This window comes from Micromys minutus, assembly GCF_963924665.1.
Source record: "Micromys minutus genome assembly, chromosome: 21".
NCBI lineage: Eukaryota > Metazoa > Chordata > Mammalia > Rodentia > Muridae > Micromys > Micromys minutus.
In genome coordinates this window covers 11648631-11668529 of record NC_137956.1, presented here as the reverse complement: position 1 = coordinate 11668529, position 19899 = coordinate 11648631, and the positions used below count along the sequence as shown (strand labels likewise).

Here is a 19899-nt window from a genome sequence, read left to right as displayed (position 1 = left end):
CCTCATCCCCTCTGGGGTGGCTCTGCTTTCCAGGGATCAACAGGCTACCAGGCTTTTAATCAGTGTAGGAACCAGGCACTCTTTATGTCCTCAAGGTGAAGCCTGTGGCTGGCTGAGACAGGTTTGGTGTAACTGCAGGTTGGTTGTCACCAATGGGGAGACATTAAGGTACAAAGCTCTCTCTAGGCTCTCTGCAGGCCAGCCATGGGGGAGGCAGACTGCCCTTCTCTAGTGTGCATCACTAAACAGTGCCCACAGCACAGGCTCCCAATCTGACCTCTGCCTTTTCACCCCTAGACACTGAGCCTCATTGCTGCCATGGCGGGGAAGCCAGTGCTTCACTACTTCAATGCCCGGGGCAGAATGGAGTGCATCAGGTGGCTCCTGGCTGCAGCAGGCGTGGAGGTAGGTTGTGCAATGATCTTCTGCAGCGGGACCTCAGGACCAGTTTAAAATCCTTCTCTAAGCTGAGACACTTCTTACCAGGAGAAGCCTGGGAAGTATGACATAAACGGCAACTGTCTGGTACTAAAAAGACTGTGGGTTGATTTAAAATAGTGAAATTTTACTGTGCTTTCTATGAAGCATGCATGCACAATTAGAAGACCTTTTTAGAAGAAAAAAGATCAATTATTTATTCATCAGTTGCTTTGAGATTGATCAAATTATATACTGAGACATATGGAAATAGGAACTTGAATATTGGTTGTTTGGTTAAATTATTACAAATTTAAGGTCTGATATTGTGGTTTTGGGAATGCCGCTGTTCTTTCAAAGTGAGTGCATTATGTTTGGAGATTCACAGTGAGGAGTTTGTGGTGGGGACCAGTGACACCGCAGGTGTGTGTGACATTAGTCAGTCTCAGAGAAGAAGGCACAGAGAGGAACAGGGTGTACTACAGCTGGGTTGTCAGAACTTGGGACTGTCAGATGCAGCATCTTTGAATCTTGTAGTTTTATAATAGGGAACCTGACGTTTCTGTGATAAAGATGGCTTAAAGGGATGGAGCCTAAAGTAATGACTCAGCCATTAAAGTCCCACACTGTTCCTGTAGGGGACTGGTGCGGGCTCCTCTCAGTGTTGCTTTACCCCAGAGAGGACCTATGCCTTTGACCATCATGGGGAATTGAGCAGACATGTGCATGCACTCCTGCCCACACACACACACACACACACACACACAGACACACAGACACACACGCACACACGCACACCGTTCCACATATAGCATAAAAACATTTAAATGAACAAACACTACCAGAAAAACTAAATAGAGTTAAATTTAAAACACCTACCATAAATGAGAGGCCTGGCACAAAATGTACCAACAATCAACCTATCAGAACAGAGCAATGCCCAGTAATCCGTTTCTCACGACTAATACCACGCACAGGGCTGTCTGGAGGATATGAATGGTGATAAGAAAGAGCTCCCATCCTCAGGCGGCCTCCATTTCTATGAGCTTCAGCTGTGAGTGGCCCAAGTAAGGACCTCAGCATTCAGCAGTTAAATGTTTCCCTTAGAGCTTCTGAGCAGAAAATGCTGGTAGGCTTTAGTGCTGCCCTCTAGAGGCAGCACTGAGGAAAAACACCTCCCGTGGACACCAGGGGAGCCCAGCACTTGGGAATGCCTGGGGATGAAGTAGTGGACACTGCTAGCTGGAGATCTTGTCCTCGGATAGGAGCAAAATGGGAGGCTTAACGGATGAAGTGACATCCTGGGAAGGTCGCTGGCGTCCTCTCTCCGTGGCATGGTAAGGCGTTTACCTCAGCTGTGGAATCGCATCTTCTCCATTCCTAAATGTACAGGGCTTCTGCAGGATCCTTTCTGAATGAAGGAGAGCACAGGGACTGAGACATTCCAGTGCCGTCCCCGGGGAGAAGGCTTTCAATAAACACATAACTGGGTGCTGGAGTCTGTAGGGCAGCTTTGTGGCTCAGGGATATGCGCTAAGCCACTGGGCTGCTGAGTTCAGCAGCAGAGGAAGGCAGAGTCTGCACAGAAGCCTTCTGAGTCCCATAGTGACTGAGAAGGCAGTGGGCGGGGCTGTTAGAGCCTCTGGCCCAAACCTTCCAGATTGGATGGATGTGCCTGCAGGTTGACCACTGATGTCAATCACACCATCAACCTGACCCCCACTAACCCATGACACTTCAGTCCCCCTCTGCGATGACAGTCATCACTTCCTGTACATCTCTGAACGCTGTGCAAGTTGCTGACACTTCCCCTTATGGTGCCTATCAATCTTGTCGGGGTCCAGATCCTACACAGGATCGCAGTTCTCAACTGGAAGTACGGGTTCCTGGAACGCACATTTTAAAAAAGCACAGACTACTTTTCAGGAACAAACTGACAGGAAAAATTTCAAGCCCTAAATTTACTCTCTCCTCCCCCTCTGCTCTTTTTCTCTTGCTAGCTTGCCTGCAGCTCGAGGCTACACACTCTGCATTCTCTCGTGTGTCTGTTTTTCTCCTTATTACTTTTCTTTTCTCAAACTCCCACACTCATACACATCTCTGTTCGTTCTCTTATCACTCACACACACTCTCCACATTTCTCACACACACCACACACACTCTCCTTCCACACACATACTCTCTCTGTCTCTGTCTCTGTCTCTACTCTGTCTCTGTCTGTCTCTCTCTCTCTCTCTCACACACACACACATGCTCACACACACTCACACATTCTCTCACTGGTTTGCTTGCCTTTCTCTTGTTCCAGTCTTTTATTGATACTCCAATAGCAGGTAAAAAAAAAATACATTGTATGATCATTGCCAAATCTAATTCAAAATAATAACCACATCCCACAAAGAATTAAGAATTACAATTTTCCCTCAAAGTTGCCAGCTTCCCCTGTTTTCCAGGCCTGTGGCCAAATTAATAATAATTGTAAACTTACCATTATTTAAACTTTAAATTTTCACTTACTATACTTCAGAGCTCAGAGCTCCGAGGTCAGTTACTTGAATTTTCCTAATAAGCTCTAATGATAAAGGACATGGGCAAATCTGCCAGGCAGTGGCCAGAAAGAATCAAATTAACCCTTAACTCAGCCATTCTCCTGCCTTTTGCTTCTGTACATTGCACACAATGAGTCTCCTAAGAATCCCAGTATTTTGACTTAGTTTTACTAATATATATAATTTTAAGCATTCTATACTTTCTTATCCAGGAACCACTCTCAAATGCTGTGTAAAACTTATTTCATAATTTCAATATTTTTTTTCCTTTCTTGGCACCTCGGTGTTGACCCTAACTCATTTTCTAATAATTTTTTTTCAAATTTTCTTTGCAAATCGAGCATTAATCTGGAACTTCCACTGTGCAGTTATTGCATTGTTTCGAAGATGAGAACACACAGCATCACCTGTGCCATTAGGACTGGGCTGGGCTGTGCCCCTGTGCCTCAGAATTCATCAGAGCAGAAGGAGAAACAGGAAAGTCAGATATAATGGAATAATTATACATACCAAGGCCAACTGAAAAGTAGTTTCGAACAAATGAAATCTTTCAGCTGTTGTCCAGGGCTAAGGTTAGGAGAAGTGGGAACAACTGTTTTTTTATGAAGAACTGCCATAGGCTGCTGAGATGTCTCTAACCCTGGCCTACTGCAGGCAGTCCCTGTCATGGTATGCTGTCTCCAGCACAATGTAATCCTGTGGGGTTATGAAACCATCAGCAAACTGTCTTGCCTAGTAAGGTAGAAGCCGATTTTCAACCTTTAAGGCTAAAATGTCCTTTTGAACTACAGAAGAAAAGAAGGGAGTGACTTAAGTCAGGATGACTCAGGCAAGGCAAAGTGGTACTGCTGAGCTCTAGAGGAGCCTAGGAACCCATGTGGAAACACAAATTGGTGTGTCTTTTAGTGTGTCTAGCGTGTGTGTGTGTGTGTGTGTGTGTGTGTGTGTGTGTGTGTGTGTGAGTGTCCACACAGATAACATACACATACACAAAAATAAATGAATATTGAAAAAATAAACAGAAGCTATAAGGTGGTTAGGTATGTCCTTAATTCCAGTACTTGGGAGGCAGGGGCAGGGGGATGTCTACGAGTTTGAGGCCAACTTGGTCTACAGAGTGAGTCCTAAGACTGATAAAACTACACAGAGAGACCATGGCTTGAAAAATCAAACTATACCAAATCAAACCAAACCAAATCAAACAAAACCAAACCAACCGAAAGGATACCCTTTAAAACTGAGAGATTTACCAGTTGTGAATCAGGTGCCTTTGCCTCTTATATACATCACATGGAAAATTTCTACAGTCTGAAGAGCAATACCTACAAATAATTCTAAAATAATTTGGTTAATTCCTTCCCTCTAATGTTTCAAAATAGATGTGCAGGTTCTTGGTGTTGACAAGTTAGGGTTAAGGAACTGGTGAAACATTCCTGTAGATGTTGTTGCTTGGTGTTCAAGCCAGATCCAAACTGCATATTTGTATTATCATTGTATGTGTGTGTGTGTATCCTTGTGTGTGTGTGTGTTCAGCAGAGTTCAGGGCTACATTCCCCCCTGAGAACAATTAGAGGTAATTCTGAGCGACCATACATTGATGCTGGAAACCAAATCTGGGTTCACTGCAAAATCTAAAATGCTAAGCCATATTTCTGTCTCATCTAGGCTTCCTACAGCATGGGGCTTCTGATTTGTTTGTTCTGTTTTGTTGGTTTTTTTTTTTTTTTTTTTTTTTTTTTTTTTTTTTTTTTTTTTTTAGTTAGTTAGTTAGTTAGTTTGTTTGTTTGGTTGCTCTTTGAGGGTCTGGAGTTCAATTCCCAACGACCACATGGTGGCTCACAACCATTAGTAATGGGATCCGATGACCTCATCTGGTGTGTCTGAAGACAGCTACAGTGTACTCAAACACATAAAATAAATACATAACTGTTAGAATGAGCAACCTGGTTGTGCTCAACCCTGTCTGCTGATGGATCTAATATAAATTTCCAAGGATCCCAGATCAGACTCCTTTGTATCTACTGGAGGTTTTCATTCTGCAGATGAAGTTCCCAGCAGGGATCACTGAGGTTCAGTGTCCACAGTAACAGGATGAGCTAATGAGCTGTTATTGTACTGCTTCCAGTTTGAGGAGAAGTTCATACAGAGTCCAGAAGATCTGGAGAAGCTGAGAAAAGGTAACGCTGTGTGTCTGTACCAGGTCCCTGGGGGAAGGCTTGTCTGAAGGTGGTGGTGGGTGGAGGGAGGTGGTGGGTGGAGAATGGTGGTGGGTGGAGGGTGGTGGTGGGTGGAGGGTGGTGGTGGGTGGAGGGTGGTGGTGGTGAGAACACTCAGGAGGACAGAGTGTGACGATGTAGACTGTGGGGCTCCCTGAGTGCCCTGACATGGGAACAATGGGGACAGTGGTGAGGTCAGATGACTCCAAGGATTTGTCTGGTTCCTTGTGAATGTCTTTGCATTATTTCTGCATCCTAGTGAGAAGTTCACTCAGGCACACTCACTCCCTGTGTGTTTTACCCACACTGTCCAACAACCACACAAACATGGATTAAACCAGGGATTAATCGTGGATGGAGAACCAGCTGAAATGGTTTTCCTGAGCATTTTTATTATAGCTAATGAACATTATTATCCCTGAAATATAGGCTGGGGACCATGAGGTAGCTCGCTATATAGAGAACTGTCTCATAACACCCAATGCCATGAACATAATCAGATTCCAAACTCTCTACTTAGCTCTGTTACATGGTGGCCCTCGGCTGTCCCTCCTCACCTCCTGAATGTACCCAGAAATGTGAACATAAAAACATACATGAGACACAACATGTGTGTGCATAGGAAATGAGGATGACTGAGACATGCTCCAAAGAGGATGAGGAGGGTGAGGCAGAGAGGAAACTGAGGCTAAGATAGAGCAGATTCCCCTTGAAAGACAAACAGCCGCTCTTCTTTCCTCTGCTGGTCCAGACACTTCCATGCTTTTCTGCTCTCGGGAAGTGACACTGTCAGACGTTCCTCTTTATCCTTCACAGGTGGGGATTTGATGTTTGACCAAGTGCCCATGGTGGAGATTGACGGCATGAAGCTGGTACAGACCAGAGCCATTCTCAACTACATCGCCACCAAATATGACCTGTATGGGAAGGACGTGAAGGAGAGAGCCCTGTACAGTATATTTCCTGTTACTACCCCAGTGGGAAACAAGGGAAGGATCTGGGTCCCTCTTTCAGTGAGGAAGAGAGCAGCAGGGTTTGTGTCTAGGACCAGGCTGGTTCTGGGCACCAACACTTTGGCCAAGTGTGGCAGAGTGTGTGGAGGGAAGGGAGGAGCAGATGGCATGGGTTCAGGTGACTGTGACTACAGCAGAGGATGGTGTCCTCAGCACAGCACAGGGACCCATCTGCAAACATGTGGGCCATGGCTCCTGAGCACAGTGGAATCATGACTTCAGGGATCAACTTCAGTGACTGGACCTGGGCCACCTGAAGCTTCTTATTCAGGACTAAAGCAGCCAGGCTGATGGTAGCAGATTAGAACCAGGGAAAACATAAGTCAGCTGTGGATTAACAGAATAAATCAATAGGCAAGCTGCCAATTGGTGGTGGGATGACCACCTTTAACCCATGCCAAGCACTTAGGAGGAAAAAGGAGGCAGAGTTCTTTGAGTTCCGAGCCAGCCTGAACCCCAGGGACAGCAAGAGCTACGTAGTAAAACCCTGTCTTGAAAAAACAAGTCTTGATAATGTTGACAGGCCCAGAATCTGGCATCAGCATGTGGAAGTCCTGCAGATGTGCTTCCTGAGAAAGAGGTGGAGAAGTTCTCACACTGAGCAAGAGTGACTCTGTCTGTGCAGCACAGTGAGACATGAGCAGAGACGCTCTGGCTGCTCAGTCAGGAGCTGTGTTTGAGGGAACAGGGGCTGGAGGTTGTCAGCTCTGAGAATAACCCATGTCAGAGAGAGAGACAGGCGGACAGACACACAGAGACAGACATACAGAGAAGGGAGAGAGAGAAAATGCCCATTGGAGAGATGCTGGTTATCTACTGAGATGCCACCAAGTATCTTAGGACTGCATATCAGTGGAGGGGGGCCAGTGGATGTTTGTGCTTGGGTTGGTCCATATATGTGTAGCCATTTCTTTTAACTGGAAGGGGTGGAGGGAGGAGGAGAAGCAGTGGTCTAGATGTAATGTATGAGAGAAGACCTTTGGAAAACATTCTAAAAGTGTATCAGGACCAACAGGATGTTCAAGGGGAAAGTTCATACATCTGTTAAATATAAAAGATAATGATCCACTAGAGGCAAAAAACTTTTCAGCCACATTTCAGTGTAAATTTCTCAGGTTTTCAGATTAAAATGTAAAACAGGGAACCTTTGAAAACCATTGACAATTTGGATACTTTTATCTTTCAGGATTGACATGTATTCAGAGGGCATTTCTGATCTGACTGAAATATTCAAGCAACTGATACTATCTCCCCCAGACCAAAGAGAAGCCAAGATTTCCTTGGCAAAAGACAGGACCAAAAACCGCTACTTGCCTGTCTTTGAAAAGGTAAGTAGACTCTTTGAAGTCTGGGGACATTGAGTATCAAGGACAAGAGAAAGGCAGAGGCTGGGAGACCAAGAATGCTGCCACACTGGCCTTCACTACAATGACCCTGCCTTGCATCTCCCGGCCCCACAGGACACTGTGTGAAATGGCCTGGGAAGGACACTGCAGGCTCATTCCATCTAGCATCTAGCATGCAACAGGCTTCATGGCCACAACCAGAACTGGGCCTGTGGAAGGCTGAGCCACACAGAGAAGGACATAGTTCCTACAGAAGGCAATAACCTTAGCTTCCAGAGAAATCTGCAGAAAACAGCAGATGGGGAAACATTCTGTCAGGTTACAGAGCAGCTGCCTGTCAGGAGAATATGATAGAGCTTCAGAGACAGAGGACAAATATCTGAACAAGGACAGTGATGGAGGGCGGAGAGGAGGAGGTGGTGAAGAGATGTTGAGGAAAAATCACCTGCAGGACTTGGGGTTTCATCTTAGGAGAAAAGTCACACCCACTCAGTAAATGAATCCAATGTACATGGAATGTCTCTAATAGTGGGGGTTCTGTTTGGAGGTAAACTGAGAACATATCAGAAGTACTTAAAATTCTGCCAAGTAAATAGTGAGAGACAAAACTAGGGTCCTTGAGGATAAGGGCATTTTATACATTCCCGAGAGACGTGCTTTGCTTCACTAGAGGAGGTAGGACTTGGAAGAATGGAGTCCATGAATGGTGTGAACTAAAGTCTCATGGAATAGACAACCTTATCAGACAATTTTTACTCTGAGGGTTAAGATGAGTCACAGGAGCAATGTATACAGTCATGAGAGTAACCACATGTGTGGCCAATTTGAAAGTGAATAAACACAAAAACTATGAAATACCTTGGTGTGACGTAACTAAGCAAGTGAAGGACCTGTATGACAAGAACTTCAAACCTCTAAAGAAGGAAATCAAGGAAGATATTAAAAAATGGAAAGATCTCTTATGCTCATGGATTGGAAGGATCAACATTTAAAAAATGGCCATCTTACCAAAAGCAATCTACAGATTCAATGCAATCCCCATCAAAATTCCAACCCAACTCTTTACTGAGTTAGAAAGATCAATGTGCAATTTCATATGGAATAACAAAAGACCTAGAATAGCGAAATCCATCCTCAACAACAAGAAAACATCTGCAGGAATCACTATCCCTGACCTCAAGCTGTATTACAAGGCAATTGTGCTGAAAACTGCATGGTACTTGTACAGAAATAGGCACATGGATCAATGGAATAGAATAGAAGATCCAGAAATGAGCCCTCACATATATGGTCACCTGATTTTTGACAAAGGAGCTGTAAACATTTAATGGAAAAAGGACAGCCTATTCAACAAATAGTGTTCGTCTAATGGGCACTCAGCATGCAGAAGAATGAAAATAGACCCTTTCCTATCTCCTTGTACAAAGATCAAGTGCAAGTGGATCAAAGATCTCCACATTAAACCAGATACACTGAAACTATTAGATGAGAAAGTAGGGAAAACCTTAGAACACATAGGTACCGGAGAAAATTTCCTGAACAGAACATCAATGGCTAGTGCTCTAAGGTCAAAGATTCACAAATGGGACTTCATGTGATTGCAAAGTTTCTGTAAGGCTAAGCACACTGTCAAGAAAACAAAACGGCAGCCAACAGATTGGGAAAAGATCTTTACCAACCCCACATCAGATAGATACCTAATATCCAAGGTATACAAAGAACTCAAGAAGGTAGACACCAGAGAATAAAACAACCCTATTAAAAAATGGGGTACAGAGCTAAACAAAAAGTTCTCAATTGAGGAATATTGAATGGCTGAGAAACATCCGAGGGAGTCCTCAACATCCTTAGCCATCAAGGAAATGCAAATCAAAACAAACATGAGATTCCACCTCACAACACTCAGATTGGCTAAGATCCAAACCTCAGATGACAGCAGATGCTGGTGAGTATATGGAGAAAGAGGAACATTTCTCTACTGCTGGTGAGGTTGTAAACTGATACAACCACTCTGGAAATCAGTCTGGCGATTCCTCAGAAAATTGGACATAGTACTACCTGAAGATCCAGCTATTCCACTTCTGGGCATATACCCCAGAGACACTCCAATATACAACAAAGACACATGCACCACAATGTTCATAGCAGCTCTATTTATAATAGCCAGAAGCTGGAAAGAACCAGATGTCCTTCAGTAGATGAATGGATACAAAAATTGTGGTACATTTACACAATGGAGTACTACTCAGCTATCAGAAACAACGACTTTACCAAATTCTTAAGAAAATGGTTGTGTGAGGAAGGCCTAGGCTGTCGGCTTCGAGGCTTGTCGAGCGTCTGCGCAGCTTCTCTCGCTTCCCGTCCACTGTGGCCGGGCGAGAGGAGGCCTTCTGGAGCCATGGAGGACGAAGTGATTCAAATTGCCAAGAAGATGGACAAAATGGTGCAGAAAAAGAATGCAGCTGGTGCATTGGATTTACTGAAAGAGCTTAAGAATATTCCCATGACCCTGGAATTACTACAGTCCACGAGAATTGGAATGTCTGTCAATGCTATTCGCAAGCAGAGTACAGATGAAGAAGTCACATCTCTAGCCAAATCTCTCATCAAATCCTGGAAAAAAAATTATTAGATGGACCATCAACTGATAAAGACCCTGAAGAAAAGAAAAAAGAACCTGCAATTTCATCACAGAATTGCCCTGAAGCAAGAGAGGAAAGTAGTTCCAGCAGCAATGTGAGCTGCAGAAAAAATGAGAGAAATGCTCGAGATTCTTACATTTCATCTTTTTCTCGGGCACCGAGCACTTCTGATTCTGTGCAGTTAAAGTGTAGAGAGATGCTTGCTGTAGCTCTCCGGACAGGAGATGATTATGTTGCTATTGGAGCTGATGAGGAAGAACTGAGATCTCAGATTGAGGAAGCTATATATCAAGAAATAAGGAATACAGACATGAAGTACAAAAACAGAGTACGAAGTAGGATATCAAATCTTAAAGATGCAAAGAATCCAAATTTAAGGGAAAACGTGCTGTGTGGGAATCTTCCTCCTGCCCTGTTTGCTAGAATGACAGCAGAGGAAATGGCTAGTGATGAGCTCAAAGAGATGAGGAAAAACCTGACCAAAGAAGCCATCAGGGAGCATCAGATGGCCAAGACCGGTGGGACCCAGACTGACTTGTTCACTTGTGGCAAATGTAGAAAGAAGAACTGCACTTACACACAGGTGCAAACTCAAACAATGCCAACATTTGTTGTCTGTAACGAATGTGGAAACCGATGGAAGTTCTGTTGAGTTTGGAAGAATTGGCAAGGTATCTGGACCATTAAGAAAAACGACTTTGTAATTAGCTTTAAAATGAAGCCAGGCAACTCCTTTTCCCTGCAAGTGAAATTTGTAAACAATATACATCCCATGGTTGGTCTTTGTTGTTTACCTGACAGTCTCTCTTAAATGCCTTCTGTGGTCTGAGATCAGCTGGGAGACCATAAAATAATTATATTATATGTTGCTTTGTTTTTCTTTTTTATAAGTTGATGTTGCATTTTATTAAATATTAACTTTGTATAGTCTAGAACACAAATTTTTTTGATCTGTTAATGCATAAAGACAAATTGCTTTATTTGGTATATACCTAAAAATGTTAAGGGAAAAGGCATAATATAAATTTTAGAGTTACCAAACATACGATGTATTCCAGTTATACTTGTCCAGCTTCTCAAAGTTGTGCACTCAATTTGAACTCACATATTACTTTACTCTTAATTACTGTGCTCGAAAAGCCTTGGATCCTTAGATCTCTTGCGTCTGTGACTAACCACAGTGATCATTTCTTGTATTTCTCACACATGTATATTACCATTTTTTAATAGATTTTACTTTGAAAACTGACTTGCTTATCATCAGTTTATTTTATTTGACTTTGTGCTGTATTTTAGTTTTACAAAACTCTGTTATAATTTCCTAAGCTTTTCACAGACCCCCCCCTCACTGGCATGAGCTTTCCCCTAGGAAGACATGCTATGAAAAAAATGTTAGGATCATAGTAGAGTTCCTGGAGGCAATATGACTGTACTTGCACTTGGAAACCTACTGACCAAGGATTAAGCCTGAGAACTATGGAAGTTATTAAGCTGTGCTCTTTGCATATGGAGGTTGCAAAAAAAATACTTTAGACTGAATCTTTTGTGCTAAATTTTTTCTTACATGATGATGTCAAGCCAACTGAAATGTAGGCTGTAGCAGGTAGTTTTACAAAACATACTTCACAATTAAGTATTTACTTTCTAGAATTAACAGTTTGCTTTTGTTCAAATGTGTCCCATTTGTTTTGCTAGTAATAAGCAGTGGTTTTCACATCATTTTCCTGACACAGATGCTCTAATGCATATGGTAAGGCCACCGTTACAAAGCTTATATACCTGACTCGCTTCTTCCTGTGCTCAGAGCTCTGTGTCAACCACTGCACAAGCTTTGCACGCTGCTCTGCAGATCATTTGACATCACATAGAAAACACTTAACATGTTTAAAGGATTGGTCCATGGGTAATTTGTCACTTTAAAAATAAAGTACATTTTGAAAGAATTAGTTTAAAAGTAATAAGGTTAATAAAATAGTCCCACTTTTAAGTGATCCATTTTAAAATTTGTAAATAAATAATTTTTTTGTTGTTAAACCTAAAAAAAAAAAAAAAAAAGAAAAGAAAATGGTTGCATCTAGAGAATATCATCCTGAGTGAGATAACCCAGTCACAAAAGAACAGACATACTATGCAGTCACTGATAATGGGATACTAACCCCCAGAAAGCTCTGAATACCCCAGAAACAACTCACAGACTGTGTGAAGTTCAAGAAAAAAAAAGAAAAGAAAAAACCATATGCTCAATCCTTACACACTAAGAAAAAAATTGACTAATTCTGGGTTACATCCTGTTTTACATGTACTTTTTGCTCATTGTAACTAGTAAGACCTTAATGTACACTATCAAACCTTTGGGGGAAAAAAACTAAGCACTGAAAAAATGTATTCATATACCTTTATGCAAAAATGCTTAAAATTTGTTCTTTTATCTTTGTTTTTAAAATAAAAAAGTGACTAAAACATGTTTTTTATAGGAGCATATGAATAAAAAAAGAGTAGCCAAATGTAGTGAATGATCTGAGTTAAAGTCACTCCTGTCCAGTAAATCTGGGAGGGGCAAAGAAGCATAATCCAAGAATAATTTCATGGTTTTGAAGGAACTGAGGTCACAAGACCCCTGTCCTGGTTTCTTGCTCTTTGCTTCCAAGCACTTAGAAGTCTCCTCCCTTTGCTCCATCCTTGGATAGTGTCTGAGGAGACCTGACTTGAAAACCCATTCCTGACCAAGGCAGCACAGTTATTCATCAGGGCCTCCAGGAATGGAGTGAGGATAGAAAAGAAAAGACAATTAATGACATTATAATATGACCCCAGCCAGTGCTGAAGCTGAATCAGGTTTATTTTTTTTTTGAGTCTACTTTTATACCATTCTGGTGACTTTCCAAAAATAGGATTTGTTCTTAGATCAAAGAATAGCAGTCAAGAAAACAAACAAAGAAAAGACAAAGTAATCAAACAAGGCAATAAAGTCCCATGGTTACTGTGTCTCAAGGTTTATCAGGGTGACCAACATAAAAGAAATACAATATATTCATTGGCTGTATTAGTCCGATGTAAATATCATATCTGAGCTTACTCCTTGCCCTCCAAACCCAATGTAAATATTCTTGCCAACATTCTTGAAGTGGCATCAAGGGCTCCTCACATATTTCATAAATTATTACATTATTTTTCATTAATTTACTAAAAGTTGTCAGTGCTGCCTCTGCTCTGTAGAATCAGGGAGAGCTTTAGGATCCGCCTGGTCCTAACATGCCGGGTTCCTGAAGCCTTTGATAATGACATTCAAAGGCCTGACGCATAGGACACACTTTCCAGTCATCATAGCTGAAATTGTCTCTGATATGAGATTCATGCACTCCATGTATACAGTGAGCTGTGTACTCAGAATACTTGCTTCCTTTTGATTTGAATGTGGTGATTATAATTATTTTATCTATATATGGACAATGTAAAAGCCTTTCAGTGGATCTTTACTTGAAGCTGAGTAGAAGTCCTGTCAACTTGAGAGACTTGAGGAGAGTGAGCGCCTCAGCCCACGTGTTTGTGTTCATAATGGGGCTCTTCTAATTTTGCAGGTGTTGAAGAGCCATGGACAAGACTACCTTGTAGGCAACAGGCTGACCAGGGTGGACATCCACCTGCTGGAACTTCTCCTCTATGTTGAAGAGCTTGACGCCAGCCTTCTGACTCCTTTCCCTCTGCTCAAGGTGAGACCACCTCAGAGCAGCAGCCACACACAAGCCTCTGACAATAATAAAATGGTTGGCCCGTGGGCTGAGGTCCCACCCTCTGGCCTGGAAACTGAGCTACTAGACCCTCAGGTTGAAGCTTGAAAATAATCTTGTTATGTGTGGAGATTTGAGGATGGTATCACCAGAAAAGTATTTTGTCTTTTGCAATGAGAAAGATGCAGGACCGGAGGCTCTCTCCTTGACTCTGTGCCTGGCAGGATGCCTCTGGCCTCTAGTGCATCTTCAGTCTGGTGTGGTTTTGTCTTGTCTTGGCTCACTCAGTGTCTGAGAAGGTCTCTGTCATGTCAATCCCCCCCCCCCTCAGCTCTGTTTCCTGCTTTCTATATTTGCTTCCCCACAGTCCCCCTCATTCCCTCCCCACCCCACCCCTGTGACCCCATCTTAGTCTCCCAGTGTGAAAAATGGCAGAGTTGCTTCTGGTTAGTCTTGGACATTTCCTATCTCCATTTTCTCCATTCAGTTTTCCATGTCTTCCTTTTTCTTTGCTTCTCTCTCCTCTCACACCCAAGAGTCAGTGCCACAGAGACAGACCTACAGGACTTCTCTAGAGGAGATGGTCATTGGATGTCAAAGGAGCTCTTAAGACAAACATTGCTGAGCTGTGGTTTCTGGCTCATGGTTTTTCATGCTTCTCATGTCTACACTGGGGCTGTAGCAAGGATGAGGTTGATGGTGTTGTGGAAGGTGCTGAAATTCCTGGGTTTTGCACATGAAGACTACCAACTCTCAAGCTGTGGTTTCTGGATTACAGGCTTTCAAGAGCAGAATCAGCAGCCTCCCCAATGTGAAGAAGTTCCTACAGCCTGGCAGCCAGAGAAAGCCTCCCATGGATGCAAAGAAAATTGAGGAAGCAAGGAAGATTTTCAAGTTTTAGTGAAGTTGCATTGACCAGTTTTTTGTATTCCAGTCTCTAATGTTTTGCAAAAGTGAGAAGCAATTGTTGATCCTGGGCATTTTGAAATAATAAACATAAAGAAATACTATATGGAAGTAGTGTTTGAAGTGTGATCTGGGATTCCTGGTGTTGCATCTAAAGAGGAGGGCAAACTAAAATCCCTTTAAGAAAAGCAAGCTAGTCTAAACGGTAACCCCATCCCAAGCCATCTGGCCAGGCTCCTCCTCCAGGCTCAGGCCCAGGAGTTGTAGTCAATCTTGCATTATCCTACAGGTTAATTTCTCAGCAATATTGCCTGTCTATCCCTGAAGTTCTGTAGGTACAAGCTCTCTTTATTCACATTGAAGTTCCCTCCCTCAGTGTCCTTCCAGTTTGATCAGGCTCAAAAAAGAATTCTTTCTTCACACTCCTCTCCTGAATCTGATCCAGAACACCTTCATACATGACTGGGCTACTCCTCCAGCCCCAGCCCCAGGTGGGAGCCACATACTTGACAAGTCTTGCCTAGTCTGAGCCAAGACCCTTACCCAAATTACCTCTCCATGCTGCCCTTCCAGCCCAGGGTAAAGCCAGATTCACGAAGTCTCTTTGTGTGTCCTGTTGAGTTCCTTCATTCCCCAATGCTCCTAGGGCCCAGGCCCAGGCATGAGCAATATCAGCTCACTCTTCTTATGGGTCTGACCTGGCACCCTCACCTACCTCTGTTCCTTCAGGTCCAGGCCAGAGCATCAGCATCCTGCTATCTTGATCAGTTTGAAGGACCCTGAGCCACCCATTCATTTATCTCCTACAAGCCCTCATGCAAGATATATCCGTGAGCTCCCTTGGTGAGTTTTATTCAGTCTCTTTTTTCCATGATGATCTTCCAGCCCAGCTCAGGCATTGCTGAGAGCCCAATTTGGTGATTTTTCCACAAGTCTGCTTAATCTTTTTTCTGTGTGGCATTTCTATATCCATCCCCAGAGGGAAGCCACACTAGGAGACTTTGCTGGACTTAACTCATGCAATCTGTCATGTCACACTGGTTACCACTGAATTTAGATCAACTAGTCTCCCAAGTAACCAACACTGAGTACCCTAAAACAAACAAACAAACAAACAAACAAAAAACACAACTACTTAAAGACATCTTGTGGGCTGTAGAGATAACTCAGAGGTTAAGAGCACTGACTGCTCTTCCAGATGTCCTGAGTTCAAATTCCAGAAAATACATGTGGCTAACAACCATCTATAATGAGATCTTATGCCCTCTTCTGGTGTGTCTGAAGACAGCTACAGTGTACTAATATACAATGAATGAATAAATATTAAAAAAAAAAAAAAAGGAAATGACCTGTTTAATACTCCTACCTCACCTGAAGTTAAGAAAACCTAAGCAGAAACATAATTCCAATCCATAGAGTCAGGCTCAAATCTCATAGCCCAAACACAACCAACAATGTAAATGTATATGCCCAGGTCACATCAAAAAGCCGCAAAAGAAAATATGCAATGGGCAGAACAGCAGAGATCCAGGGACACAGACCTGGTGAGAAGGCATTCCGAGTAGCCTGGGAGAAGAGAGATAGATCATTGCTGAGCACCCAGAAAGTGAACCCCCCCCCCCGCTTGGTTCAGGGAACCAGGAACCTGGCATTGGGCTGTATGTTCCCAGCAGGCGGCATTTGGGTGCAAAACAGGCGCTCAAATCATCCACCACCAGGAACAGCCGAGATCCAGGGACATAGGGCAGGTACAAGTAAAAGGTAGAACCAATCACTGTCAACAAGATGGCAAGAGGAAAGAGAAAGAATGTACCCCTGGGTAAACTAGAAAACCTGGCAACACCAGAACCTAGCTCTCCCATCACAGCAAACAGCAGAATGCCAAACACTCCAGAAAAGGAAGACTCAGACCTGAAATCATACCTCAAGATGATGATAGAGATCCTTAAACAAGAATGGGAGGAAAAGCATAAAGAATTAGAAGCTTTTAAAGAGGAAGCAAGAAAAACACTCAAAGAACTGAACGAACTAGAGGAAAAGAGAAACAAAGAGATGAAGGAATGGAAGAAGAAATTTAAAATGGAAATGGACACAATAAAGAAAACACTAAAAGAGACAACCCTAGAGGTAGAAAACCTAAAAAAGAAATGAGGAGTCACAGATGCAAGCATTTCCAACAGACTACAAAAGATGGAAGAGAGAATCTCGGGGGCCGAAAACAACATTGAAAACATAGACAAAAACAGTCAGAGAAGATGCAAAAACCAAAAAGCTCCTAACAGAAAATATCCAGGACATCCAGCACACAATGAGAAGACCAAACCTAAGGATAATAGGAATAGAAGAAGGTGAAGAATATCAACTAAAAGGTACAGTAAATATCTTCAACAAAATCGTAGAAGAAAACTTCCCTACCCTTAAGAATGAGATGACCATGAGCATAAAACAAGCCTACAGAACTCCAAAGAGGATGGACCAGAAAAGAAATTCCTCCTGACACATAATAGTCAAAACGCCAAGTGCCCGAATCAAAGAAAAATACTAAAAGCAGTAAGGGAAAAAGATCATGTAACATATAAAGGCAGACCAATCAGATTCATACCTGATTTCTCAACAGAGACTATGAAAGCTAGAAGATACTGGAAAGACATTAGGCAGACCTTAGAGAGCACAAGTGTCAGCCCAAGCTGCTATACCCAGCAAAGCTCTCAATCACCATAGATGGAGAGACTAAGATATTCCAAGACAAAACTAAATTTACACAATATCTGACCAAACCCAGCACTACAATGAATTTAGGTGGAAAACCCAATACAATGATGGGAGCTACATCCTAGTAAAAATAAGAAAACTCCTAAGCAAGAAAACCAAAAGAAGAAAGACACACAGGCACAATTCTACCTACAAAAGCAAAAATAGCAGGAAACAGCAACCACTATTCCTTGATATCTGTTAACATAAATGAACTCAATTCCCCACTAAAAAATATAGGCTATTAGACTGAATACATAAACAAAACCCAGCATTTTGCTGCATACAGGAAACTCATCTCAGAGACAAAGACAGACACTATCTCAGAGTAAAAGATGGGGAAAAAAAACTTCCAAGCAAATGGCCCCAAGAAGCAAGCTGGAGTGGCCATTCTAATATCGAATAAAGTAGATTTTCAACCAAAAGTTATCAAAAAAGATAAGGAAGGACACTTTTTACTGGTTACAGGGGAAATTTGTCAGGAGGAACTCTCAATCCTTAACATATATGCTCCAAATACAAAAGCACCCATATTCATAAAAGAAACCCTACTAAAGCTCAAAAAATACATTGCACCCCACACAATATTAGTGGGAGATATAAATACCTCATTCTTACCAATGGACAGATCATGTAAACAGAAACTGAACAAGGACACAGTAAAGCTAGCAGAGGTTATGAACCAACTGGAATTAACAGATATCTACAGAACATATCATCCTAAAACAAAAGAATACACCTTCTTCTCAGCACCTCATGGCACCTTCTCAAAAATTGACCACATAATTGGTCACAAAAGGAGCCTCAATCGATATAAGAAGATTGAAATACTCCCATGCATCCTTTCAGATCACCATGGTCTAAGGCTGGTGGTCTCTAATAACAACAAAGACAACAAAAAGTCCAAATACACATGGAAACTAAACAATGCTCTATTAAATGATAGCAGGGTCAAAGAAGAAATAAAGAAAGAAATTAAGGATTTTCTAGAATTCAATGAAAATGAAAACATAACATAGCCAAACCTATGGGATGCAATGAAAGCAGTACTGAGAGGAAAACTCATAGCTCTGAGTGCTTCCAAAAAAAAACTGGAGAGAGCATACACTAGCAACTTGGCAGCACAGTTTAAAGCTCTAGAACAAAAGGAAGCAGATACACCCAAGAGGAGTAGACCTGAAGAAATAATCAAACTTAGGGCAGAAATAGACCAAAAAGAAACAAAAAGAACAATTGAAAGAATCAACAAAACCAAGAGCTGGTTCTTTGAGAAAATTAATAATATTAATAAACCCTTAGCCAGACTAACTAGAGGGCAAAGAGAGAGTATCCAAATTAACAAAATCAGAAAGGAAAGTGGAGAAATAACGACTGAAACTGAGGAAATTCAAGAAATCATCAGATCGTACTATAAAAGCCTATACTCAACAAAGCTGGAAAATTTCGAAGAAATGGATGAATTCCTAGACAAATTCCAGATACTAAAGTTAAATCAGGAATAGGTAAACCATATAAAAACATCCCATAACACCTAAAGAAATAGAAGCAGTTATCAAAAGCCTCCCAACCAAAAAAAGCCCAGGTCCAGATGGGTTCAGTGCAGAATATTATCAACATTTATTGATGACCTAATACCAATACTCTCCAAACTATTCCACAAAACAGAATCAGATGGAACACTACCTAACTCATTTTTTGAGGCTACAATAACACTCTTTCCTAAACCACACAAAGACCTTACAAGGAAAGAGAACTTCAGACCAATCTCACTTATGAACATTGATGCAAAAATACTCAACAAAATCCTTGCAAACCGAATCCAAGAACTCATCAAAATGATCATTCACCATGATCAAGTAGGCTGCATTCCTGGATTGCAGGGATGGTTTAATATACGGAAATCCTTCAATGTAATCCACCGTATAAACAAACTCAAAAAAAAAATAAATAAATAAAACCACATGGTCATCTCACTAGATGCTGAGAAAGCATTTACAAAATTCAACACCCCTTCCTGTTAAAAGTCTTGGAAAGAACAGGAATCCAAGGCCCGTAGCTAAACATAATAAAAGCAATATACAGCAAACCAACAACCAACATCAAACTTAACAGTGGGAAACTTGAAGCAATCTCACTAAAATCAGGGACTCGACAAGGCTGCCCACTCTCCCCCTACCTATTCAACATAGAGTACTGGAAGTCCTGGCTGGAGCAATTAGACAGCATAAGGAAATCAAAGGATACAAATTGAAAAGAAAGATGTAAAAACATCACTATTTGTAGATGACATGATAGTGTATTTAAGTAACCCCACAAATTCCACCAGAGAAC

The 19899-nt window shown here is 42.0% G+C and overlaps 1 protein-coding gene and 1 pseudogene across 2 annotated transcripts; both read left to right on the top strand.

The window, feature by feature from the left end:
• Positions 1 to 318: 318 nt before the first annotated feature.
• LOC308434484 (glutathione S-transferase A2-like) lies at positions 319 to 14812 on the top strand (the record flags this gene model as incomplete). The annotated part of the gene is made up of 6 exons (XM_080934761.1): positions 319 to 405; positions 5092 to 5143; positions 5999 to 6131; positions 7382 to 7523; positions 13762 to 13893; positions 14690 to 14812. 6 exons carry the CDS (start codon positions 319 to 321, stop codon positions 14810 to 14812), a joined length of 669 nt encoding a protein of 222 aa, XP_080790887.1.
• LOC308434483 (transcription elongation factor A protein 1-like) lies at positions 9940 to 10835 on the top strand (annotated as a pseudogene). The gene has a single exon. The product of its transcript is annotated as a transcription elongation factor A protein 1-like (transcript).
• Positions 14813 to 19899: the final 5087 nt, after the last annotated feature.